Here is a 27,674-nt window from a genome sequence, read left to right on the forward strand (position 1 = left end):
TTCGAACTGGGGTTTCTGGGCACGTTGTCTCCGATCTTCTTAGCTCAGTAGTCGCTGCTGCCATATACATATATGAATTATTAATGCGTTGATTGAATTTTCAACTTTTTCTCATTTTCTCGGTGTGTCAGTTTGTTGTGCTTTGCATAGTGTGAGGTTTTCGACCGCGTCATTAACCTATTTCAGTGACGGATGGACAACTCTACTCTGAATGTCCTTCGTTGCAAGGAGTGCAAAACTATTAACTTTGTTGAAGGAATTGAGTATTTTGGCGAAATAGGAGATTTACTTTTCGTTAACTTTTAATTTCCCACGGACGACGCTCAATTATTGGGGCCCATAGTCTCCACAATATAACTAACGGAAACGGAAGGAGGTTCATAAAGTTCGCTTCAAATAGGATGAGAATGTTATTTCCCCCACCGCAGGGTCCACAAGAGAAAGTGCGCCCCACTAGATCAGAGGGCTTTCAACTAGATTGATCATGTCCTCATTGAGAAACCAGCTGCTTCCTTCTCGTGCTTTCATCTGCGGGGTTCGGATAATAAATAATGGGAGCAGCAGGCTCAACTTAGCCATCAGCTTCGATATTGAAAAACTCCAGAATGAAGACATGTCATCCAAATATGTCGAAGGACTAAGAAAACAAATCCTGCAAATGCGAAATCAATACCAGAAAAATAATGGCTTTGCTGCGAAGTCGAGTCAGCTTAAAAAGGGCAAACCATCAGACACGAACCTCGGCGCCAAAGAAAAGAATAGTTGGACGAAGACTGCTATCAGGCAATCGATGAGAAAAACGCTGAATATAAACGAGATCCAAACGAGGCAGAAATGACGAAGAAATTAAAGCATATAAATGAGGAGGTTATTTTAAGAGGCATAATTTAGGATCCTCTTGACAATGCCGCAAAGAATAATAACGGAATTCCAGCATAGAACCATATTTTGCATGGACGCAACGGACAATTTTACTGAAGACACCGAACATATTGAAAATCGACAGATTAACATTGTCAGGAGCTGCTGAATGCAGAAGTTATACTGGGATCTGCCTACACTGGAAAGTGTTAAAGTTGCACAAACTGGATGGAATGGAATAGCTGTGAAACAGCTAAAAACAAGAAATCCGGGGATGGAAATCAAGTTTCATGAGCTCATAATTCTCGATTTAATATGACAAAATTATAGCAAGAGATCCGTGTAAAAGTGTCATCTGTCTTATTTAAAGAAAACGTGGTAAACTCTGCTGCGAAAACTATTGAAGGATATCGTTGTTGTGTACATGTTATAAATACTGTCAAAAACAATGGAAAGAAGGCTCGGCCTCGCCCCCTTCTTAAAAAGTATTGCTGGCGAATATCTGTTGAGAATCTAACGTTGATGTCCATCAAATTTTCGTTGAATTTAAGCAGGCATGCGACAGTATTGATTGGTAGATACTGTACATTGTCTGAATTTGAAATCCCAGCGAAACTGATTAGATTCATCTGAATGACAATGAGTGAGTCTAGTTCAAGTAATTGATATCTTTATTTATATCAACTAATAAGAGGTTTCGGTACAAACTTCAACATTATTTAACATCTCTTATTTAACATCGTATATAATCCTAAAGATGCCAGTGGATCTAAATGGTAGGTCACTGCGCAAATCATCACTGATGGTGGCCTATAGAAATAATATAAATATCCTGCTATGATTGAGTGAAAGCGTGGAGGAGACTCTTGACGCTTGACAAACTAGGGAATAAGCTTGGCTTGAAAATAACGAAGAGAGCATTAATATGTATGTACTTTTGATGTACTTTTCTCGATTGTTAGTTCCGAAAGATTGGTGACGAAGAATCTGGGAGGCTGACGGTCGACATCGGACTGCACTCCCATGAAAAAAGAAAAAGATAACGCTGACGATATTTCAGTCACCACTAAGTGGGATTCTTATCGACGGGAATCATTTTCTTCTTTTTTCATTCTCTGTGCTTCATTAGATGTTAAACATTTTTTCAAACGACTTCTTCCTGCCTAAACTTCTTATGAATTGCTTCCATTGCCTTTTCGAATCTGATCCACACTTTAATATATCCTCGGCTATTGAACACCATGGGTCACCTAGGTGTCTTAGTGTAACTGTCAATCCAATAGCTTCCACGAAATCAATGGTGGTGGAGAGGACTTACAACGGATCCTTTGGAATAACGGTTATTGTTTGGTATACTTTTGGTCCTTCAACTAAATCTACATCGCTGTCCACAATTATTCGCGAGAGATGACTTAGAACGGATCCTTTGGAATATCGGATATTGTTTGGTGTACTTTTCGTCCTTCAACTAGATTGTAGCATAGATGTCCCTCAATTAGATATTCGCTAATATATCTATATTTCAGTCCATCTAATTTGAAAATACTTTTGGGTAATCGAGAGTCATATGTTAGGGGTTCTTTTTTTGAACAATTTTTCAGTATTATTTGGAAGGCATATCAGCCTGTAGAAAGAAGGTTCATCTAGGAAATCAATAATAGCTTTTGCTGCTTCTGCCGCATGGAAAATACTTCTTTAAGACACGTGTTATATGCTTGGTCAAATGCATTTGGTGTTGCCTTTGTTCAAGGTTCTGTTTCAGCTTGTAGCACCTCCTCCCTAGTTACCAGTGAAACTCCGAAATCGGGGACTTTTCTATGTCCTCTTTTGTCCGTATATACCCTACTACATGGATATTTAGACTACTTCCAGACGAGAGTTACGTTGATTTTGTTTTTGTGTATGGAGGGTTTCGTCGCTTTGCTGAAGCAACTTACGGTGGACCTTGAAAGAAAACGGCTATAGGTGGTATTTGCTCTGATTATTCTGATTCATAAATACAACGAGATGTAAATCATAACGTCTGCAGGTCAGGCAGGAGAATTTTTCCGCTCCATTTTTCGCAATATGTTTCCTCCTTCCATGCAGCTCGGATCTGTTTTGTTTACTGGTACAATTTTTGGTCATGAGCCGAGAGTTAAAACTTTGAAGCATATGTTTAAAGACGCGGTTCGTAGACGATGCAACTCATCTTAGTGGAAAGTTAGCACGTTTCGACCTTTGAGAAGTCACCGTTGACTGATGATGAAAACAACAGACTGATCGGCCTAAAACAACAATGTAGAGGCCTTAGCTTCTCTGCCGTCTTTACTATACATCTCCTTTTTTTCTTCGTGAGTGTAACGTGTCACCCGCTCTGTAACATAGCCTCATTTGTGATAAACACTCGTGGTGACACTTGGCAACTTTCTGATGACTTTCCGATTGTATGCAGGTAGGACCAAAAATATCTGTAACTACTGAGTAGTTACGGCCGCACCTCTTTGATGAGATGCGCTTCATATGCAGGATTTCTCCTCCCAAGGCGATGAATTCCTCTCATTCCCTCTCCAAAACGAACATTTTGGTTTTTACTAAAGCTTGGAAGAATCCATGCTCAGTCATCTATCTGCTAACTCGCCTCATTACCATTCCCGGTGTGCACTGAGCTTATTCAACCGAGCGTGCAGCATCTAATTCCGCAACATCTTCCGACTAGATAGATTCATCAGGCAACTCGAGTCATAGCAGACCATCTTATGAGGCGTTCTAAACGTCCGAAATGACTATAATTCTTAGCTGTCCTTCTCGCATTTAAGGCAGTCTGAAATTGTAAACAATTCTCCAAGCCCTTGATTATATCATACCACTTCCCAAAAATGAAGGCGTTTCTTAAATCTAGCATAACAAAGAGCACCACTCTTCAACAGTACCAACCGTGTGTCTCAGCAGGTCACACCACTTGGACCACTTCCTCTAACTCATCAATTATGGATCGCTTCGCTCTTCAAATTTGCGTTGAACGCGGTGAGTAGCAAGTGCGGCTTACTCTTGAATACAAGACAAAACCACCTTCTCCAGTTCCAAAGAGTTGGCGTTCCTAAGTTCTTTCTCTCTCATCAAAAATTTCAGCTCAGGTGGGGTCGACAGGAAAAACGGTGGGAATGAGAGGAGTGGGTGTACGCAGGCTGTGATGATAATGCTCTTTGCTGAGTTCGCCAACGATGCATTTACAGTTCTTCTACCCGCGTCCGAGTCTTCTGGCTCGTTTGCTCCTCTTGAGAGTACTTCGGAAAATTTTCTAATGTCGATTTTCAACCTGCTAGTTGTTTGGTTGAGGTCATAACATTGGCAGGACCTTTTTGTTAGTTGGAAGGAAATTTGTACTCTCCTTCAACTATAAGTCTCTCTTCCGTATTTTCTTTTCATTTCTTCGGTGTGAGGTAAACGCTAAACGTAGTGCTAACTGGGAGGAGGCTTTCTAAGCAGTTCAGCTGAGGCCTTCAGACTCTTGATCTTAATAATGGGGAGACCCTATTTTGGAGCGAGTTCAGGTCAAGATATTTGCGTCCATGCAGAAATACAAGAAACGATGAGATCTGCGTCGAAAGACGGAAAGAATCACCACGACTTCATCGGCGAAAACATCTAGGCATCTTACGAAGAGGAGTCGTGGTCGTTGTTCAATAGTGTCTATGGGAACATATCAGACACTATTAAAGAAGAATGCATCATCACCCTATTAACATAGAAACTCCGCCGAATATACTCTATTCCGTGGGGGTAGACGTCTTTCGGGTAGAAACTTCAAATTGTTTAAGCAAGTATGTCAATAGAAGGCAGCCCACGCATGAGTAGGTACGCATTAGAGCTACTAGTGCAGAATTTGTTGGAAAATCCCAGTGTAGATTGAAAGGGGGCAGGCTTTCAGGATAAACCTAGGACTCTGATAAGAGCTACATGGATAAACCAGGGGTAAACCAAGATCAAATTTCGGAATCTCAACCTGTCTTTTCTGCAAGATAGTAAACACCCCAATGCACAGTTTAATTTATTATTTTAACATTTGAAAGATTTTTTGGAATATCTGTCCCATCGTTACACTGAAAGAGAGTAATATGTCCTTGCGTGACCACATTCACAGTATTCCAATTTCTCATGTGAGTCACACTTTGCTATTTTCCCAAACATGATCAAAATACTTCACAAGTGCGCAAATAAAGATATTTACATTTTTGTCATGTTGTGCCTCATATACCGTACCCAGTATTAGACGTACTTGTACATACAAATTCCAAACTTATCCGTTGTCTCTCCTATTACATTCTACTTTGGCCCACCCTCTCCCCCCTCCCGTCGTCCTATTTACAGTCTCTTGTTACTTCAACTATGAAATATCCTGTTTCGTATCAAGCCTATTGTTCTAAACATCTATCTGGCATAATCTCTCGTTGATTTTCTCAACATCAAAAGCTAAAGGACTGGAAAATCTACAAAATTTTCGCGGACGACACAAGTCAAGGCTATAATAAATTTTTACGAAAAAGTTTTATGGTTGGATGTGTGTGATAAGAAACGATATTACATGATTATGAGCTGAGAGTGTAAAAGTTTTTGAAATTATATTATTATTATTAAAATTTTGTCTCTTTTAAGGATGCGTGAATACGTGACATGAAATTAATGGTTGAGTAATAAAAATCATGGAATTTTAGGTTATTTGAATTTTGAATATGATGGAAGAGAAGGCGAATAATTAGAAATTCTAGATGAGAAAATGTTTGTTGTAGAACGTTATCTAACGTGGATATTAAGTGAGTTTTTATTGCCTAGATCACTCGACTTGATTATGTTCTTGTGTACCAAATAATGCGCCTTGAACTAAGAGCAATCCATCTTGGGAATACATGAATCATAGAAGGAGAAACATGACCAAAATAGATATAAGTTATTATCTTTTTAGGAGCATGTCAATTTCACTGTAACTAGTTATCTTTGTAGAAAAAGGCGTTAAGGGATTCAGTGAAACTAAATCTTAATATGCCTCTCCGTCAATGAGAAGATTGAAAGCTCCTAATCTATAATTGTGTCTTTTGTATATTTTAATTGGTTACCACTTTCCATAGATTGAACCTTTGGTATCTAATACATTTCGGAACCTTTCCCTACGAAATTTCAACAAGCTAGAATACTCCGAGTATGCCCTACAGAGAAAAACGGCTGAAACTTTTTGAGTGATAATAGCCGCCTCTTTCCATGTATTCCTCCAATATTGCAAAGAGATGATACTGGCAACGCTAAACTCAGTGTGGGGGCCTTGCATCTTCGGTGTCAGTACAGTCGGGAACAATTCTATCTTTATTTACGAATCGATTGATGACTTTAGAGTGTTCAGAGTAATGAAAATGTCAACTGTTAAGCAATTTATTGCCTTTTATTTTCCAAAGCTCATAGTACTTTTTTGAATCTACTTGGCCAAGGCGTACACCATCAATCAACAGAAAAGTTAGAATCGCTTCCAAGATTTACCCTCACTCGTCCCTTTCACATACTGGTTAGGTACGTCTTCTATTACTCGCTCAAAATCAATAGAAGGCAATAGAATGGCACCGATTGACCTTAAGTGACAACTTACCTGCTCTATGTCGTCAGTGTTTTTTCGAGACTATATGGATCATAGCCGCTCCTAGATGCAAGCTTCGAATTATTTAACTCCTTGGAAATGTTACAGTTAGTCCTTCCATTTTTAAGGTTTTGTGGTTGGGGGAAATCCATCATGGATACGCATCTGAAATTTTGGACCCGCATGCCGGACTCTTACGAATAAAACCTCCCATATTTTCTCCATACTTTAGCTGCGAGACCACCGTTCTGATATTGCTTCACGGGGCTGTTTAGTTTTAGCTGTTCACTCTAAACGAGGTGCTACCGCTTTGCGTGGCGTTAATTGCAGTAGCTTCCCTTCTATGTCCCCGCTGCGCTTCTGCTGCTTTTAGCTGCTGGTGGATCCATTTCACCATTGCAACTACCGTGTCCCATGCTGGATTTGATTGCACCATGTACCTTATCAGATTTTCAAACGAGTGTTGACTCTGTTTCAAGCTTTCTCCTTGAGTTTTAAATCTTAGGTTGACGAAGAAGACGTGTTCTGCATTTTCAGCTGCACTTTCACACGTAGGACAATTGGGTGATTCATCTAGACCGAACCTATAGAGGTAATACCTTTATCCACAGTGTCCGGTTAGGAACTCAGTCTCACCGTGGTTTCACATAGTCCACATACTTATGTCTAGGATAAGCCTATGTGTCCACCGGCCATTCTCCCCCTGGTCCCATACTGTTTGCCATGCAGCCAATGATCGCATACGCTCACTTTGCTTGTTTAGGGCTGCTTCCTGATTCTCGTACAGATGACTTGTCTCATTGGTTAGCCTCATAAGATGTTCGATAGGCGCATCATGTTCGGAGAGCGATTAACCGATATGCAACTTGAAGCTGTCTGCGATTTTTCCCGTTTTTTATCGCCGACGCCCACACTGGTGCCGCGTATAAAAGTACAGAGCTGACGACCCGCCTTAAGAGTAATTGTCGACTGTGTTTCGGTCTGCCTACATTTGGAAACATTCTTGACAGTCTTGAGCTAATAGCCGCGGCTTTCTGCCCAGTAAGCTTTAAGTGGGGTTTAAAGCTTAGCTTGGAGTCGAATGTTACTCCCAGGTATTTCAGCGATGGCTGAGAACTAACAACACGCGTCCCGATGCAAATTTCAACAGCTTTCTGTTTCTGCCGCTTTGTAAAGAGCATCAACTTCGTCTTGACTTGTCCGTATAGTCTCGTTCGGATATATCTGCGAATCCGATAACAGCGGTATGTTTAGCTACTGAAAGCCGTAGAATGCCATTATACATTAAGTTCCATACCAGAGGGCCCAGAACAGACCCTTGCGGAACTCCTGCCGTTATTACATACATCTTCGACCCTTCGTTCGACTCATAAAGTAGCTTCCGCTGTCGGAAGTAACCACTGTGTCCAAGACTTCGTCTGTGATTACTGGAGGGATGTCTTCGGCGCTCATTGGTACCATTGGGAAGATTGTTTCCATCATTGTTGGCGAGACAATCTCCCACAATAATCTAGAGCACATAATAGGAGGGGATCTTTTCGCTTTTATTGTCCACATAACCGCCATGTACGCTCCTCCCCATGAATCTGAGTCTGCCTTATCACAGTGTCGCTTAAAGCAATAATTTTTACTTTCCGCGATGGTCCACTGCAACTTTTTGCGTATTTATTCGAGGTACCTTTGTTCATACTCAGACGTGTTTCGGCGTTGACTCCGCCTTCTGGCCTTTAAGCATTCCGTACGACATTTCGCTATTTCATCGTTCCACCAGTAGTTAGAGTTGCGCTTCCGAGAGTGTGCACGTCTTAGCGTGGAAGTGTCACATGCTCGGCATATCTGTTGGGACAGCTGCATGCTTTTTCTATGGTCGTTCCAGTAAACTGCAATACCTCCGGAAATATATCCTCATCAAGTGCTCTTGACCAACCTCTTTCTGGCTTCTTCAGGTGAGGATTTATTTTCTGGGTCCGCTATCAATAGTAATATATATTGCTTGATGGTCGCTATGCGTGTATTCTTCGCTAACAGCCCGCGCCAGTGTAAACACTTGACCAGCGAATCATTTACGAAAGTAAGATCTACAACCGAGCCTAGCTGTCCGCGCCTAAAAGTATTTTCGCTTCGTTACCAGTGGACGCCCTACGGTACATATGTTTTAGATGATTTTGAAGCTTCGCCTGGTGTCTATTATCATTAGGGTAGCTAGGTGCAAGTCATAACCTCTTTGTTGCAATGGTTGACTCAGATGAATAGAACTCAATATTCGAGAAAAACATTTCGACCACAATCAAGCGTAATCCATTACCGTGGTCTTCTCTGCAAAAGATTATAGGACACACAAGTAGACTCCACTCGGTAAGAACAGATTTCTGCCCTACGGGTGGCTTGCCTAGATCCTTGCATTAGATGGAGACCTTGTGCTTTTGACCACTTTCCAAGTAAAGTTTTACTTGGCAACAGAAATCTTTAGCGATATTTTTATCAAATTCTTGAACATGAGGGCCTCTTTTAAACCTGTGAGAATTCTGTTCCATAGCAATTTTGTGTATCATCTCTATCTCCCCACATTTCAGGATATCTTGGCTTCCTCTGATTCATATCCCTCATTACTGTTGACTTGGGGCGAATTTTCAAAATCGGTCAGAATCTTCCGAGTAGATCAAGCTATTGCTTCTGGAATGCTTTCCCCGAGCCACTCCGCCAGATGCGGTAGCCGGCGATTGATCCTTATTTCATCCTTCTGCTCATTTGTTATCGTTCTTGTCGTAACCCTTCTCTGTCCCCTCTGGTTAACAGCATCAGTTTACATTGATTTTGAGCCCAACTCACTAAGAGGTTCATTACGAGTGAGTTTCCTTGTCCTCGAGAAGCCAATAGGTGTAAATCAAGTTTAAAATGGTGAAGCGTTATTTGATGGAAGGGACCGAATGTTAGTTGTCTTAGATGCCTGCTGTTGAGATTGATGGTCGAAATCTCTATTGCACTTCAGCTTTTTTGGAAGTCGCGTTGACGGATTAGTATGCGTAATGTAAAAGCACCTGGTTGACTGAAAGACGAGAGATCGGGGCAAGTTTCCACTTCCTGTCCTGAATGACGCAACATCTACTTCTCGTTTAATGCTGCTGGTAACTTGCCTTCATTTTTTGATGAACTGGGATGCATAGTCTCCCTTAGCTACGAGTATAGCGGTGGCGAGACCCGTGACTATGGAGTTGGGTGGGAGATAAGTGACTCGACATCACAGAACCTGAAGGAAATATTAAGTCATCGTTCAGAGGTCTGCTTGCTTCAAATATGCTGATTTCAGGACGAAGATGCGCGTGAGTGCTGTTGATGCCGATGTCCGACCAGACATATTCTTGTTTCAGGAGATGCGTAATACATTGAGTGCATAATACTATTGAGTGATCGCCAAAATCTAAAAGATGATGTGTCACGATAGAATTTTCGAGAAGGTAAGGTATCTGTTAATTAGTTATGCAGTTTCTTTGACAAACTAAGGGTTGATGAGGGAAATATAGCAGGCGCCAGGTACTTCAAAGAAATTTTTTCTCAATGTCAGCTCCGACAACCGCATTAGAGGCATCTGTTTTCATGGTTAATGTAGCATTTGTTAGTAGGGTAGGTGAATGCGTTTACGCGCACAGTGTTGCCCTCCTGTAACTAACTGAAAGTCTGGAACCGTTTGTGACATCAGTTCGGGCTAGCCCTCCTGTTCGTCCATCTTAGGAAACCTTCAAATCAGGGAATTCCTTTTGCCAGCGGGAGGGAGAGGAGAAGGGGACCTGTTGGTTCAAGAACTTTTCTCTACCGATCGAGCTCTATCATTTCCGAACGTATGGCAAGCATAACTCCATAAGTCGACGCGCCTCAGCATCTCTCTGAGAGTGTTGCCTGGAAAGAGCTCCCCCTTTTCGCAAGGAAATCAGCTTTTTTCAAAATCTCATTGCAGAATATACAGCCAGAGGATCGTGCCCTCCGAACCTTGGGTAGGTAAAGACGGAAAACCTCCTTGTCCGGTTAGAAACTGAGTAAGGAAATCAAAATAGTGAATCACAGTATGCTTTCGGTTCAACCACGGATCTAAGTTGCCACTGAGACGTGTGTTCCATCAGCCTCTTCACTCGTTTTGCCAAGGGAGATGCCACTCATTTGGTGTGTTGTGTCGTTCTTCACAAGCGAACGGATGCCCCATCACTTGGTGAGACTTTCCCTTTATTTGGCCGTGGGCACCTTGGTATCTCGCCGTTTATTTCATTTTTTGTTGTCTTCGTTGGGCGCTGCTGTGAGCAACGAATTTTTCTCGCTGCGTCCAAACACAGCCAACTCTTTTTTCTTCTCAGTCTTATAGTTTTCTTTGCTTCATGCAAATTGTGGGCCGCAATAGTCAGGAACGGGTGTTCTCAAGGGGGTAAAGTTTGTACCCCAGTCCCTTGAAGCCCGATCTATGCTTAGCAGAGCACGGAACTCATGGACGAATCAGCGCCAGTGTCAAAATATTTTACCCTGCTCCTATCGAAGAAGCTCGTGACCGTTTGAAGCCATGAAAAAACAGTCCATAGCGCTTTGGAGCGACTGGGCAGCGTTGCGTTGCGTACTGTAATAGCCATGCATGTCTTCTGCAATCGGTATCTAGAGGAAGACTTTTATCTCTTGAAGTAAACCTTCAATGATGGCGAGCAACTAATATTAGTAATCGTGCTGGAACCCAGACTCCGGCAGTCGCCGGTGATTTGTTATACAATATGTTGTCTCGTTTCGAGGCATGTGAAATGGGTTAGCTCACCGTTTGAGAGATGGTTTGATAAAGCTGCGCTCCTGTAGGTATTGAGGTGACTCCTTGGCGGCCTCAAGACGAAGACTGAGTCTTTGTGGTGGCTCGAATACAAGGGCTTGTTATGTAAATTTTGTAATGCCATAAATGCTCGAGTAATGTGTGGGCAGACTTTCTTTGATTCTTGTAGCAGAACTGAAAAGTGATATCTGTACTTTTCGGAAGGTATGTCGTCTTCCGAGATCATGGCTGATTGAGCATTTGCGGCGATGAACGGAGAGTACGGTTGTCATAGGACTGTTTGAGTGTCATGTGTACTGGACGTGACAATTAACGAGGAGCTGGGTGTATGGAGAGTGAAAAGCTGGCGTTGAAGTCACATAAGCTAGCTGATGAAGCTATATTTTCTGGCAAAACGGCCATGTCGGTCCCTGCCTGGATCAGTTGTCTTAATCTGGTTGCTGCGGGCAGCGTATAGCGAATACAGAAGTCTGTAAGTTTCAAGCTCTTCTGAGTGCGCGGATCTGTTTAAGGAGCTGTTCCCAAGCTCTAACTCGAAAAGAAGTTTATAATCTGGATATCGAATGAGTGTGCAGCTGTCGAAAATTGTTGCATTCATAACGCATAACGCATAACGTTCGGTAACTGTTGGGTGCCAGGAATCAGGACGATATCGACCCTTTCAGAAGGGTAGAAGGCAACAATCTAATATAGCTTCCACGTTTATTTGCTGGCTTTTCGTGTTGTTATCAACCAAATGCTGGTTGCGGTAGGTCCCCGGTGATATTAAGCTCCTCGTTATTGGCCATTGCCGTCTCGCTTTGCTGCTGTTATTGAACCGAAAAGGAGTGGTCCGCTGATATATCCAAGGACCTTTCTGAGCTTAACACTGATGACAATATCAATTGATTTTTGCTCAGTACTTTACCTTGATACAAAGGGTCTATGCTGGTGAAAGTAGCAACCTAGGTATTCGCTACCGGCTTCGAGGGAACTATTAACTTTGGATTATGTTTTGTTCACACGTTGCATTGTCTCGCTTTTGTTATATGCACGCCGTGACACTTACTTCGAGGAAGAAAAAGCAAGTTGTTCCTGTCCGGGATTACCAATTTCGAATCATCAGAATTGAGCCTCAACGACCTCAAGGCATCAGGAGGCGAGTGCATGGTGCAAAATGATGAGGCCATTACTTGATGGAAAAAGCGGAAAAGCAAGAGAAATCTGCTTTGCGATGAATAGAGTGTTTGGGATGGGCTTCTGCTTCCGGTGTAAAACTGTCTTCAGTAGCGGAAACGAATATTGGCTTGTTGAATATGAAAAGAAATATCCTGATTAGTACTTTTTGTAATAGGCCTCGGTTTTGACGTTTGTTGCGAAATGGACGAGTTAGTTTAAAAGCATAGTTATAGATGTAATGGGGGTAAGGGCAGCGTAATCAGTTTTCACAAGATCGATGAATCATTTGGATTAGCGTCAGTTGTCTATAGTTTGCTTCCTCTATTGTTATACTCTTACTCAATTTTTCCGTTTTATTAACCGTGACCATTTTCACTTTCTTATTCGACAAGGATTACCTGCAAAGCGGTTTATTATCGGGTAAATTTAGTGGGCACTTCCACGAATCCTTTCAAGCATCTCCATTCCATAGAGGCGAAAAAATCCTTCTCCAATTTCTCACTCTTAACGTGATAAGAAGCAATTCAGTACGAAAAGATGAACTAGAACGACAGCATCTCCCCTTTATATCCTTTTCTTTCAATAAAGAATCAAAAAGGACATATTTTTCACAGGAGAATAAGAAGAATTCTTTTCAAATAAATATAAATTTTATTCCCATTGAAAGGAGCCCCCTGAAAAATATGTGAACAAATGTTTTTATTCCAAGGAAAGGGATACAATCGACGTCAATACACGCCTGGAACGTATATCATCTGAATAGTGTGAGAAAACCATATAAAAAATGGACAAGGACATTGTGTACAATGCGTTGCATGTTCTATGTTACGTATAGCGATAGGAAAATCATTGAAAAAATTATGTCCTCCAGAGAATACGCGTGAGTTTCAACTTCTGGAAGGAGTGAATATGGTTGATGTCGGTTTTTCGGGGATACTATGTATTTGTCGGTGACGTCCACTTTATTTATTATATTTGATGAACCGACCAGAAAAATGTGATTTATGGCAAATAAAGTGACCACCGTACAAATAAGGCGTTTCGAAATAAATGCGCATTTTTAACCCTTGATGTTTGTTATTTTGGGGGCCTGTAAAGGCTCTAATGTATAGTCGATTTGACCCGTGGGTGGAATAGAGCGATAAAATGTTACTTTGACCATATGTTTAGATGGTTAACAATAGAAATATGATAGTTGTTAGAGGACAATTCATTTCTTTTTTGATCGTTGGGAGGAGAGTCACATTTAGGAGGACGAAAAGCTATTAATTTAGGGGTTACTTGTTGATAGGCAGCGACTCCTTTGGGAATTCGTTCATAGTTTAGGGAATAAAAATGAGTACGAGTTACTGCTTCAAAAAAAGATGGATTTTGCGAATATGAAAATTTATTTAAATAAGCCCGACAGGCGACAGTATAAAAAATCCTAAATTAAACATTTTTATCATAGAAAACTCATTATCACTTGAAAATTATCAGAAACGATCCCAGAATCAGACAAAGCGAATTCCGCTATTTTGTGTAATCCATGTTTTGTAGGATGCAATTTTAGTGTAAACAGTTGGCCAACGTCTGTCACATCCTTGTCCAGATCCAAATGAAACCAATCCAATCAATTGACCCTTTGTGTTTATCAGTGGACCACCGGAGTCACCATTGCAAGCACCTTGACCTCTGCTGCCATCCAAGCAGACGTTGTTGTTCGTAATAAAGTGTCCAAAGTATTGTTGACACAATGCATTGTTAGCTACTACCGACTGGGCATGACGGAGGTGACGTGCCAGCTGACTAGTTGCTGAAAAGGATATTTTGGCAAATTGTTACGTTTTGTATGGATTTACAAAGCAGCTCCTAACACTTGCTACTTACCATCATAATGTCCCCATCCTGAAACTATGGCAGTTTGGCCCTCGTATGATTCATATGGACTTGAGAGAATACTGATGGGTTTAATTAGATCTGGGGAGAATGATTTTCCATTAAGACTTCGGTAACAAAAGTGATATCCTCAAACTCACTTGTAAATTGCAACCTTTGGTTTAGACGAATCAACGCAATATCGTTCAACATATTTTGTGGATTCCACCCACGGTGAACAATGAAGTTAGCCCTGGTGACAGTCTGGGTCACACGTCCTGGTTCGGCGCTGTTCATTCTGTCGTGAGCTCCAAATATCATGGAGGCCATGTAAACACTGCAATTATTTTTTTTTTTGACAATTTTAATTTTGATGGTGACTTTTCAAGATATACATACTTATCAAGACAATGTGCGGCTGTGAGAACATATGTTTCCGACAAAACTGATCCACCGCACCAGCTGCTTCCACCGTTTGCGGTCATCAGCGACATTCCAACCTGGTGTGGATAAGCTCCGCGGGGAGCTACTTGGCCGCCGAAAACTCGATTCCATCCCATGTCTCCAGGCATTTTTGCCATTTTTTGCATGATTAAGTCCTTCAAGGCGTCTGGCATGTAATCATTTTCGCGAAGATCGCCACTTGCAACTCCAGCAGAGATCCTTTGGTTAATTAGATTTTCGTTTCGTAGTAGATCCTCGAGCATAGGGTCGACTTTGTTCAGGTCGCTGGGTTCGGCAAGTTGCTTTGCCAAACAAAGACGAATAAACACAAGAAGCAGGATAATGGCCTTCATGGCTAAAAGCTTGATTTTTTTTAATGAAATGTAAGTTCAAATACTGAATTACTTAGAAGTTTTCACACTTTACTGATGCTCCAGTAGAGAATTTCGTTGTTTATATACTCACTTTCAAGTTTGTTGTTTCACACTTTCTGTAGTTGTCTTCCGAAATTTGATAAGGGCATTCAGTGTGAGTTTTGGTTTAATTTTGATTGCAGAGGATTATCACAGAAATTTCTAAATAAAGAAAGATATACTTATCAGTAACTAGGTCATGATCGGGGAACATTTCCATTCACAATAGAGATCCGTTAAAACCGGCGATGGTGAGGTGGTGATCGAAAAACGTGAATGCAAGCTTTATCAGTTTTTTAATTTAGAAAGCAGGTGATTATTGCATATTTCCAATTCAGTATTTGATTTTTTTGGCCGATAATAGCAAAATTCTCTTGGTTATCGACAGACCATTATCGACCGTGGAATGATTTACGAGTGTCTTTCAATGGAAGGTTAAAATGGTCTCAGGAATTAGGCTTTTCTTCAGAGGTCAGATGTACCAAATTCAATGTTAACCTCGTTTTTTTATGCCAATTGATTGAGAGTCGATTTACGTAATGTTGCTAGACGTGCTATTCAGAATTCAGCACGATACTAGATATCTGTTATCCGTTTCTTCTTCCCTTGACCCAGTTAGAAAAGGAGAAGGAAGACTGACAGGTTATTTTCTTTTGTTTAAGGTTTTGCTGGAAACCATCCTCTACTCGCCCACATTTTCTTCTTCCCCGATCGTGAAGTTTATTGCATCGCAATCCCCCTGACATGCTGGGATTCTCCGCACCAGATTTTCTGGTACCAGGACCCCTCTTAGAGATTCCTCTATGTTCTTCCTTTCCTCCTCAACCATCGCAGTTTGAACACTGGAATTGGAAAAGATTGTAATTGATATCATCATGGGGTTTCCACGCCTTGATAGCAGGTACCTAGCCTGTGTGCCCACCGACCCTTTCGCAGGCGTTCACATCGTTCTTATAATCCATTTACTCATCCCTCCCTTTTAACGTTCATCGTTTCTGAGAAAGGAGAGACGGATTTCATTTTGAATATGTATATTCGTCATCTTATCCGCCAAGATATCAATTGGCGTTATTCCTGAGATGACGAATGGTGCATTATCTGAGTCGTGAAGGCAAAGAACACCCTTAGGGCTGTCCTTCTGTAAACTCCGCTCATTCTATTAGCATTAAATGAGATTTGCAATATCTTTCCCTAAACTGGAGCCGAACAGATCGATGGAGCTCAGCAGCCTGGTTGTAAACCTAAAAGTACATACGTACTTCCAGTGGATGTTTTGTCACAAACATTCTGCACTTGTTGCTTATAATATAGCTTCGCGTCTATGATTACTTCCAAATATTTAATGGCGACTTCGGTTCCCAATTTGAACGAGGACTAATTTATTTTATGGCGCTTGATGATGTGGTTATCAACTGCACGGTTTCCTTTGGATTAGTATAATTCAGCATTTTCCAACTGCTTTGCAATTACAGTGTTATTTCCACTAATTGCATCTTTGGTCAAGCTAGTATCCAATTTGATAGCATAGATCTGGCTTTGGGAACCCATGCTTTCCATTTAACAGGTCTCCTTGACTCTGAACAACTTACCTGTCCCGTGGGTCTGTAGGAGGTTTACCAACTTCAAGCGAAACGACCGTCAGATTCAAAGCTAGAAGCTGCTAGTGGTCCTCTCTTTTTGGAGGAATAACTTCTAGATGGTTTTCAACAAGAGCGTGGGGCACGTAATCAGCGGACATGAAGCGCCTAGAGTCACCCTATCACGATTCCATAGGTGGTCCCCACGTCTTTATGTGCTGGACAGACAAGAGGTCCTTCAAGCATTCCTTCTTGCTCCGCTAAATAACCAGCCTTGTATTGTTGCGGCCGTCTTTGGAAACCTGTTCTTTTTGCTCTGGTTGATCCTTTCTACCGCGCTCCTAACCATTCGTCTGACTCCGTAGCAGGCTGATCGGGCGCTAGATAATTCACTATTCCATCTTCTGCTGCTCGAGCGCAATGCTGACCACATTGCCTCCCACAGTGTACTGTGGTGTACCGTTACGGTCTTGAATGAAGTGCTCTAACACACTTCAAGGCCTTGATCCAATATGGATTGTTGCGCCAACGATTATTATTATTATTATCTTCTGCTGGGAAATGTGCACCTCCCAATCACGATCTGATGAGCTCCCTTCGTATAAGCATCTGTTTTAGTAGATTGGCCTAATTACACATTTATGTAGGTCTGCACAACGAAAGTCTTTTTGTTTATTTCTGGCATGCTGGTTCTCTACCCTGTTGCTGGCCCATTGTTGACAGAAGGTTGCCTGGTAATTGCTGTTGGCGTAGCCTTTGTTAGTGCACCATGATATACCACGCAATAGCGCAGGATTAACAAAAGTCAGGTCTATAAAATAAAAGAGCTTTCTTTTCGAAGGGTGTTTACATCACCTTCGTTGGTTTGAACTGTATCCAATTGCGCAAAACCCTCGAGCAGCCTGAGCCCCTTGGCATTTACTTCACTTCTACCCCACGCGAGGGTCGAACGTTGGAGTCACCTTTAGACTTCACCTCCTTGAGTCGACAACAAAGTTGTCAAGCATTTCTTGAAGCTCAGACAGGTTTGTGTAGAGCTCACTTACCATGTCAATTTCCACTTGCGATTCGTAGCTTTCTAAATAAATCGGTTAATAAGGTTTACTTAAATAAAATATTCCGGCAACATGTCAGTTATTCCGTTTCTTCTCCTTTCACAATAAGCATTTAGGATCCCTATTGCACTCCCTTCCAATAGGGCATTCTTGCCTCTTCTGATTTCTCATTGCCGCTAGTGCATGCCGTCGCGAGATATTTGGAACTGATATGGAGACTGTTGCAGAGCCTCTTCAGTGAGATCTGTTCTCTTAAACGATTGACTGCCCATCCAATTCAAATTGCTTCCACTGCTAATCGGCAACCGTTTGTATATTACCTTTGAATTTTCACTCACCCACAATAAATTATTCCGTAAGTTTCTTTTACCTTTTTCTATATCTCCGCGTACGACAGATTGCCTTTGAAGGGATAGCAACCACTTCTGGGGAAATTCGCACTGTTACACTCCTTGTTACTTTTTTTGTTGACAATCTTGGGACCATCTATTATGTTCGTTCCCCTTGGGTTTCGCTAAACTAGTTGACGTTCACATATGCTTTCCCCTTCCTAAACTTTTAGTCCCGCTTTTCCCTGTGCCTGTTTGCCTTTTTCCTTTCAGGCGACTGTTAATTCTCTAGGGAATCTCCCGCTTTTTCTCGTACTCTTTTATTTGGGCGTAATTCGTAAGTTGTAGTTAGGTGATCTTTCCTTCTTCCTCCTGTGAGCGGTCATCGTATTCTTTATGACCTGGTGCCTTGGATTTGATAAACTCAGACAGCTCATCCCAGGTGAAGGATCATTACTCTAGATCTGTTTCCTATGACTTCCGTGATTGCGGTTTTTATGCACTTCTTCATTTTCAGCATTTACTAAATTTCCCTGTACCTTATCTTTTGCGATCTTTGGCATTGGCGGAGATTTCAAAGTTGGTGACCTTCTACTGAAAGGGCCTTTTTCTTTGTCTTGGAGTACCTCCAACTGTTGACTAAATACAGTGGATGTTTTTACCGTTTTTATCGACAAGCAATCTGCTCATCTTTCTTCGGTTTTGTTACTAGTGTTTTTTGTAAGGTGCTACTTCCGTTGAACACTTTTCTTTAAAAATCATTTGGATTTGTCGGTCTGTCTGTCCCAGGTATTTCTCTCAAAAATATTTGAATCTATTGAACTTTGGTAAAAGTTTGAAACGCAAGGCATACAGTGAATGACATTGTTCTGGATTAAGTTTAAAGGGACTCCTCATATATGCAAAAGGAGGGTGTCTTTTTCAGTTAAGATCGGGTTAAGCTTTAACCTTTAATATCAGGTATCACTGATCAGACGAAACACTGGGAAAACCTGCGATAATTTGCAGACGATAACATAAGACCTCGGATTTCTCACCCGTCATTAGAGATTTTGTTGACGCTGTTCTGTCGATTGCTACCTGGTTCAACCAATTTGGCCTCATTTTACTTGCAGGCCTTCCTTTTTACATGCATGTCTTTTGGTTTTTAAGCTGTTTCAATTAGCGCTGTCTTTGGCTGTTTTATCAGATATTCTTGGCTCTCTAAAAAACTCTCCAAACATGTGTTAACATAAGGGAGTGGCACTCTTCGGCTTTTTTATCAGATATTCTTGGCTCTCTAAAAAACTCTCCAAACATGTGTTAACATAAGGGAGTGGCACTCACTGGGTCTTAGCAGCCGCAGTTTTCCTATTGAATTTTGGCTATTTCGTGCATACTGAGGTAAAGTATTTATTTGAAACCGGAGGTGATTCAAGCATTCTGAATTCGCGTGCTAGAAGCTAATCTATAGGCGTCGAGAGTTCTACCTTAGTTACGTGTTCACTGTAACACCTTTGCCTGGAAAAGGCAGAAAAATTTCTTAGCTCTAAACTCTGAATTGTTTCAATGATTTTGTCAGTCCGTCATCTCATTTATCCCTAAAACAAATTTTCTCGGTCTGATTTGCGGCTCGGAGTGTATTCGTAAATTTTGAGAGATCAAAATACTCAATAGAAGAGGTGATAGTATAGTGCACAGTCAAAAACCTTTTAAATTCCTGGCATTTAATCAATTGCTTTTCCAAACGTTTAATTGTTTGTCTGAGCGTTGAGGAAATCCGCAACGACTTCATCAGGGGCCGGACCCTCTCACCAAGGAAGCGTCTGATAAGTTGTCTCTGCCTTGGATGATGCCTTCAGTCAATTTTTTTTCTCGTCTGCTTAGTTAATCTCGCTTCGACCAAGGAATCGTTTTGTCGCGTTTGTCTCGGCGATTAGAAGTACAATCCTTGGATTTTCATAACCCTTGTAGCAGAAAGATATAAGAGCACTCCTGTAGCTTCGTCAGCCTTACTGCTAGGAAAAAGGAAAAGCATGCTGCTGGGGGACTTACCCAATCTGTATGTTTTTTTGACGTAAGCTTAGTCTTGTACTTAGTGAAAAACAATAGAGGCATATACCACGGTAGTTTTGGATCCCAGCGATATCATCAATCACATTCTACCGTCAAAGGCTCGACGGCCTTACAATCGATTTCTCTTGGATTTTCGCGGCATTTGGTGGTGCAGCAGTTTACGCCACAAAGGGCGTTGTTTATTTACGCAAAGCATGGGTAGGTAGGTAGATATGAGTGCCCGCTCCGCGGAGCTAAATTAGCGCTGTGTTGCACCGCTTTGATGCCACCAGCTCCCAAAACCTTGACGGCTATGATAAGAGCAAGGAGGCAGAGTCCAATCGGATCATATCTTCAGACCTAGTTCGTGCCATTCACGAAGGAAAGCAGCTCTCTCACCCTGCATCTATAGATCGCTTTGACGTCCCCATGGAATGGCTTACCTAGCATCGTTAACCTGGCTCTAGCTAAAGCTGGGTAATCGCAGCTTCGGCAATGCGAATTATAGCGTATGCCGAGTCTGGTGGCGTGGTCCCATATAGGCTAGTGCCCTTGCAGAACGCTGCAATCATGCATGTATGCTGGCCAAATCCTTCTTAACTTGTCGCCGGTGGTGAGCCTTCGCCATCTGAGATTTGCTTTCTTATGTGTAAGCCAATGATCGTTGTCGTTCTTTACTCTCTAAACAGCTTCCTAATGTGATTCCAGGAAAAAATTGAGTATCATTCAAATTCTTTTGATACAGTTCCAACACTTTCGGCTTAGTGTTCTTGTCTTTGGATTAATCCCTCTTGACATTCCAGTGTCCGCGATCAGTGCTCGAGTTTCGTTCGCCAAGCATACGGATGATGTCCTCGGTGGTCGCGGTGTGGTGGTGGAACGTGTTCTCTCCACCTCAGTGTCATCACGAACTTGATTAGTAAACCTTGGCGTTCAGCCTCCAACATTTAATCGTACAGACACTCCGTAGGATGGTAAATTGCCCTCAGATATTTTAACATCTTTAGAGGAAGCTCCTATGGCTGTGGTCATAAACGCACGCTCTACCTTCGTGCTGTGTTCGTGTTCCTAGGAAGGCTGGCTCCATTGATGGCTCTCTCCCTAATTTGATCATCTATTGGTACATCGGTTCTAGTCCTCACAGAGAGTGTGAAAGTAGGCCCTAGTATGGAGCACATTAAAGCGTTGCCCACTACAGATGTGTTAGCTGTAACGCTTTTTGCACGAATTATCGCTAACCGAAGAATTATCCAGTGTGGTTCTCGCCGATGTTTCCAGCTTGTTTTCACCTTTCAACCAACGTTTTGTTTCTTCACGTCTAATTTCTCATGACATTGCCTTATCTGGTAGTGTAGCAGCTCCCGTGCCTTGATTTGCGAGACCCTTTTCTCATAGCCTTACTGAACCGTGTCCGCTGGGAACCTTAAGTTCACGGTGCTTGGTTAGTATGGAACCGTTTTCATATATCTGTATTAGGCCAGTTTCGTCAGTGTCACCAGTTTCCCTTTCTTCTGTTTTTTTTTCTATTTGAGATGGAGGAGAAGAATGAAAGAAATTCAGAGCTTTCAATGGCCGAAAGTACTACATTGCAGCTGGGGTTGACTTGAAAGCTTTTCAATCAAGTCCATGCATATGTAAGGCTACAAAAAAGAATTTGAAAATTTTTCGAAAAATGTCCCTAAGGTTTATTAGTCAAATTTCTATTGTTTGCACTTTAAATTTAAAAAAAAACTACGAGAATAAGTACCGAACTTAAGATTCATAGGGGAATGCTTCCATCCCTCCCTCTATACGTATATTGTGTAATCCAATTCAAATATTGTGTAACTCGTGTGAAAACTGTTGGATAGCTGCCTCCACAACATTTTCCAAAGGACGTGACTCCGACAAGCATTGGGTGTCCTTGTTCAATATTAACGACCAATGGGCCTCCAGAATCGCCATCGCAGCTTCTTCTCTTCTCTTTAGGCTCCAGACAAATATGATTTAATCCAACATATTGTGGATAGTATCTTCGACATTTTGAATTATGCATGATACGGGATTGGTAGAATCTCAGATGAAGTGGAAGTTTTCCACAGTCTGAAATGTAGGGATTTTGTGAAATTGAAATGAGTTGAGAAAATTTTAAATGCTCAGGAGCAAGGTCAATCTAAATTTATTTCCCTACCCTTCTCAAAACCCCAACTCATCAGATACTTACTGGACTTGTGTTTGCCCCACCCAGAAACAGTTGCTAATGAATTATTAAAGTACTGAGTTTCATATTCGCTGAACGGAAGAAGAATCGGCTGGATTTGATCTACAAAATAAACACTTAAGGTTTCTAACTTGTGGTCAATAATGTTATTGGCTTACCACTGAAGGTGATACGTTCCTTCAAATGTATCAAGGCAATATCAGCTTCCAATCTTTTTGGACTCCAGTATTCATGCAGAATGAAATCCTCTGGTGTCGTTTCAATGCTGATGCGACCTTCTTCATTGTCGTTTTCTCGGTTATGAGCACCAAGAATGACAGTGGCAGATAGTGCGCTAACATATGGGTTACGTTGAGAAACAGTTAAAGAAGAATTTTATGGTATCGGTGAAATTTTGAAAAATATAAAAATATTAAAATTCCTCACTCATCAATGCAGTGTGCTGCCGTCAAAATATACTCCACTGAAATTATTGAACCACCGCACCAAGCCCGTTTCTTGGGGAGTCTTAGCAGAATTCCAGCTTGATATGGAAATTGGTTTGGAGTTGCAATTGTACCACCGATGATCCTTCCTGCTGCCTCGCCGACATCCCAAATATAGTCGGTGTCGTTTTCTATTTCTGTCAGTCTGTAGTCATTGTCTTCCAAAGTAAAGTTGCCAATTTGAAAATCAAGAGGATCCAACGCGAAACATGGTAAGATCAGCGTAAAAACTAGAAAAATAAACTCCATGGTTTTATTTCACGCAATTACTGTCTAGGAAAAAAGGTAAAAGTAAAAATATCTTTGCTGGGTCAAATTATGTTTCTTATATAGGCAAGCATATGAATGGAGATTTATGAGTGGCTCAAAGCTATCATAAAGTTGCTTGTTTTCTTCCAACATACTCACATAATACCTATCAAAACAAATGATAAGTTGGCACTATTATAAGACGCTGGAATATGGTGTCATGTCTATATACTAAGATTTTTTGCAATATACCTGAAAAAAATGCTTGAAAATGGTTTGAAACTGAAAAGCAGTATCTGAAACAAAATTCAGTCATGAGATCACCTTCTAATTCAAGACAAGTATATACCGTCCGAACCGTCATCAGTTTGAAATCGTGCTCAGTTAGGAAGATGTCCCACATATTTTATCAAATCGCCCCCACGATTGTAGTACAAATGTGCAGTGAAACTTTATATCTTTTTCATGTTTTTAACATAAGAATGTATGAGAATGGAGTACCATAAGGTGGTTAAACAATAGTGAGACCAACAGAGTTGGAGGTTTTTTTCTCAGTCCCACGGTTGGAAGCAGTCTAGTACTGCTTATTTGGCCTCTTAAGACTGTGGACTACTAGGATAGGTGCCAATTGAATTATGCAAGTGTAGGGAATATCATTGCATTCATTCGAAAGCAAAAGATTCAGGCTGATTTTTTTCGAAATCTGATATGCGGTCAATCCGACTATATAAGCTTTACATTGCCCGAAAACTTCTAGCACAAATTTCGGGAAGACAGTTCTCTGCACAGATCGCTTCAGTTGATTTTCGTCTGGCTATTTCTTAACCAAAGATTGTAGAGAATATAAATAAAAAAACTGTATACTAATAAGGATGGCAGAAATATGAGAAAAGCCCTTTTGGACAACTTTGTGAAATCGTCCCAATCATCCTTCTCTTCTTAACCGACCCTTGGACTGTCGAATATTACGCAATCCAGGTGATCCGTCCATACGCGTGATATATATTTTTCCAGAATGCATTGGCCAAACTTGTTCCTATCCCGTTTGTTGATAAATCGATCGGGGATTGGTTTAATAGCCAACTTAGAGGTTATATTCGAAAGACTATTTTATTCTTGCCCGAAAATATCCAAAAAATTCAAGTTGAATTGGTATTGAATATTATATCTCTTCTTCCTCCAAGCAAGAGAGGTTACTACTTATACCAAGGGGCGTATCTTGTTTTCAGTTTTCTCAAGTGTGGGGATATTTTGAACACTCAAGTATCAAAATCGGCTTAAACATCTATCCAACTATACTATCATGACATCAGCAATCACTCCAGATTTGGCCTCGAATCTAGAACAAAGGAAGAACAGATTTTCTTGTGTCTCATTTAAGATAATCTGGATGGTCATCCAATAAAAAGACAATTGTTGGCAGATATACCTAATGTAGGTCTTTTGTCGTTGAGTTCCGTTATTTTATTAATCTGGATTTCTTTTTCGAAGCTGCGTGCTATTCTTAGGCTCCACGATAAACTCCCGTCTGCTAGCTCTTATGTCCGGCGCATGCTTTAAAGACTTCTTTATCCAAAAGTTTATCTACGATTATATCTTCTTAATGATAGCCGCTACGGGGATTCGGGTTAACCTTTCTATTATGGAGAAGGCCAATGATTAGGCTGAATAATTGATTTATGTATTTTATCCTCCGCTTTCTTTTCTTTCTTCTCTTTGCGCCACTGATCCTCTCTTTCCTTTCTCTTCTTTATTCTCCCCTAGCCCCTTTTCTTTCTTCATTTCCAATCCCCTACCTCTCTTTAACAATTACACTCATCCCCGTACCTTCTCCACTATCTTGCCCCCTGTTCGCTACCTGCAATCTTCCCTCTTCTGTTTCTTCTCCTTCATTTTGTCTTTCTACTGATTCCTCTTCCCTTCTTAAACTTCCTTCTGATCCCTCTTCCCATTTTCCTCCCCTGTCGCTTCCTCTTGTCCCTCTTCTCTGTCTCTCTCGCCTCTTCTTCTTCACTCTCTCCTAATTCTTCTCCGCCTTTCCTTCTCTTCTATTCTGTTGTTTTTCAACCTACCTCCCCTCTCTTCTCCCTTTGCTCCCCATCTTCTTCACTGTTTCTTCCGCTCCCTTCCCCTTCTCTTCTCCTTTCCTTCTCAAGCTTCTTTATTTTCAAGGTTATTAAAATCGGATTAATTTCTTTCCGTCCATCTGTCTGTCACACCCGAGTTACTCAGAAACGGCTGGACCGGTTGTTACGAAATTTGGTGGTAACATGTGGCCTGTGTATCCCTTTACATGCAGCGAGTGGCCCCACTTTGTGTTGAATTTTAATAGGGGCTCCCCACACATGCGAAAGGAAGGTGTGCGTTTTTTTCACAGAACGTGGTTATGTGATGTATCAAATAAAAGGGTTCAATTATTAATTAATTTTTTCTGACATTGGATGAAACCTAGGGGAGGTAGGGCACAAAATGTAAGCCCCAAAAAGTGAAATAGATCTCGTTCTCAGAACTTAACCAACCGAAATCTAGGCCTCAAAATATATCTCATTCCGATATCTGCAAAAATAAGGTTAATATGATATTACCATGTTTTGGAAATTTACCGGAGAGCCCCTCTTAAGTTCATCTCACGAATGCAAAATTTGACATCAGGCTAGACGATAATGTGGAACATAATCCTGAAATGTTTGAAGGGAATCGGACTATTATTAACAAACAAGAAGGTCAACGTTTCGCATCTCAGGTAAATTTATGGCACCCAAGACATGTACGACATCATCATTATATAAAGTGAGCTTATATGAACGGCGGGGTCGCGGGAACATTTTAATTTTCCTTTTTGGACTTTTTTTGGTTATTTGCATTTCAATGTCAGGTAGGCATGTGTATGTATATGGGTATGCTAAAAAAGCTTGCCGGTAGCAACCAATTATATGTGTAGTCTGGTTACCAGCGGTTTTTACTTTATGTATATGTATGCTTTTGTGCACGGAGTAAAGTGGAAATGCGTGAAGATGCGTTTCATCAATTTAGATGCGTATGCATGCATCGTCGTATAATGTAATGGACAATGTTTGGTTATTGAGGGTGAACACAGTATTTATGTCGTTGATTTGTATGTACATATGTGAATCTTGAGGTTTGGCAAAATATGATATTTTGTACTCTGAGCTATGTATGAATGGAAAACTATGCATATCGGGTTTCTCACATAAGATGAACGCCACCTCCCTTATTTTTTCCCTCCTGTCCGCTCCACTCTTACCGCTCTCTTCCCTCTTTCTCCCTCTTTTTCGTCTTCCGCTTTCCTTTTCTTTTTTTCCATCCTCTCTTCTCGTTCCCCTCTCCTCTCTTCTCTCCTCCTCGTCATATATTCTTTCCTCCTCCTTTCCTTCTCTATTTCTCTTCCTTCATCCTTCTCTCCTATCTATCTCCTCCTTTCTGTCCTTCACCTATTATCACTCACCTATCCTCTCCCCAGCTCTTCTTTCTTATTAATTTTTCCGGCATGTTTTCTTACCTCTTTTCCCACTTTCGCGTTTCCTGTTTCTCTCTTCAATCCCCTCCTTGCAGTTTTTCTTCCCTACTATCTTCAGTCTCGTTTCTCTCCTCTCTTCGCTTCGTGCCCCTCTTCCTTTTTTTCTTGATCATTCCCTGCTCCCTCCTCCCTTCTCCGCTCGCTCTATTCTCTGTCTTCTCCTTTTACCTATATCTTATCTATTCTCCCCCAAATATTAAAAATTTATATGTACGGGTTCCGCACTGGGATGGTCGCAGATTTTTTGCTGGAAAATACCGGAAACCTGCGTATGAAGTGCAAGTCTATTCCGTCCTTCCTTGATATTAGCTGAAGGAAGTTAAGCTGATTACATCATCTTTTAGATTGTATTTTAGGGATCTGATTCTTAAGAATGAGTTGAAACACTGCTTAATCGGCCGCCTCCGGTCCTCGGGCATGCCGCTGCGACTTCGAATTTCTCTATTGCATTGCTACGATCCTTATGACTCCGCTCATGAAGCAAATTTTACAGTATAGGGCTAACGACAAAAGCCAGCAAACTTTACAGTGTAGGGTTAACGATAAAAACCACCTCTTTATGCGTGGTGATCCAATTTATCAGCCTCATTACCAACACTGAACGGCCCGTCACCCACATGAGGATTGTTTTATGCATTCTATCGAATTTAGCGGCAATTAGTGGCAGCTCTTCATGGACTGGCTTGATATGCCGTTGCATTTGGTACCGTCTTTTAGTGTTGCGATATTGCCATTCTTTTTGCGAACATTGCAACTACAGGGAATACAACCATAGTTTTCCGGAGAGTTCTATAATAATCTCTCATACGTGACTCATCGCTGAAGATTATTATGTCTATAATTCCAAAGAACTCATGTTATCCTCTTTTGATGTTGATAGCAGGGTATGCCTTCTCAAAAGGGAATCTGGGAATCATGTAACCCGTAGTCGCTAGTCCAGCTTGTGTTTGTCCACTGATTTCCAAACGGAGCTGACTAATTGTGATCATACATATATGTACATATGATTTAGAGACCATAATCAGAGGTTAAGGCTAAGGAATACGGCCCCGAATTGTATAACGTTACTGCACGCTC

The 27,674-nt window shown here is 41.3% G+C and overlaps 3 protein-coding genes across 3 annotated transcripts in view; 1 reads left to right on the forward strand and 2 right to left on the reverse strand.

Annotated features, from left to right (window-relative positions):
- The window catches only part of LOC119653458 (nuclear pore complex protein Nup88), a 339,096-nt gene that overhangs the window by 53,430 nt on the left and 257,992 nt on the right, over positions 1–27,674 (forward strand). The window lies entirely within an intron of this gene.
- LOC119653460 (chymotrypsin-like protease CTRL-1) lies at positions 13,786–15,151 on the reverse strand. The gene is made up of 4 exons (XM_038058071.1): positions 14,673–15,151; positions 14,435–14,610; positions 14,286–14,375; positions 13,786–14,211 (listed from the first exon to the last, which is right to left on the reverse strand). The coding sequence occupies exons 1-4, from the start codon at positions 15,068–15,070 to the stop codon at positions 13,910–13,912; spliced, it is 966 nt and encodes a 321-aa protein (XP_037913999.1). The 5' UTR covers positions 15,071–15,151; the 3' UTR covers positions 13,786–13,909.
- Positions 21,785–23,110, reverse strand: LOC119653461 (chymotrypsin BII-like). The gene is made up of 4 exons (XM_038058072.1): positions 22,752–23,110; positions 22,484–22,659; positions 22,329–22,427; positions 21,785–22,207 (listed from the first exon to the last, which is right to left on the reverse strand). The coding sequence occupies exons 1-4, from the start codon at positions 23,057–23,059 to the stop codon at positions 21,885–21,887; spliced, it is 906 nt and encodes a 301-aa protein (XP_037914000.1). The 5' UTR covers positions 23,060–23,110; the 3' UTR covers positions 21,785–21,884.

This window comes from Hermetia illucens, chromosome 4, assembly GCF_905115235.1.
Source record: "Hermetia illucens chromosome 4, iHerIll2.2.curated.20191125, whole genome shotgun sequence".
Classification (NCBI taxonomy): Eukaryota; Metazoa; Arthropoda; class Insecta; order Diptera; family Stratiomyidae; genus Hermetia; species Hermetia illucens.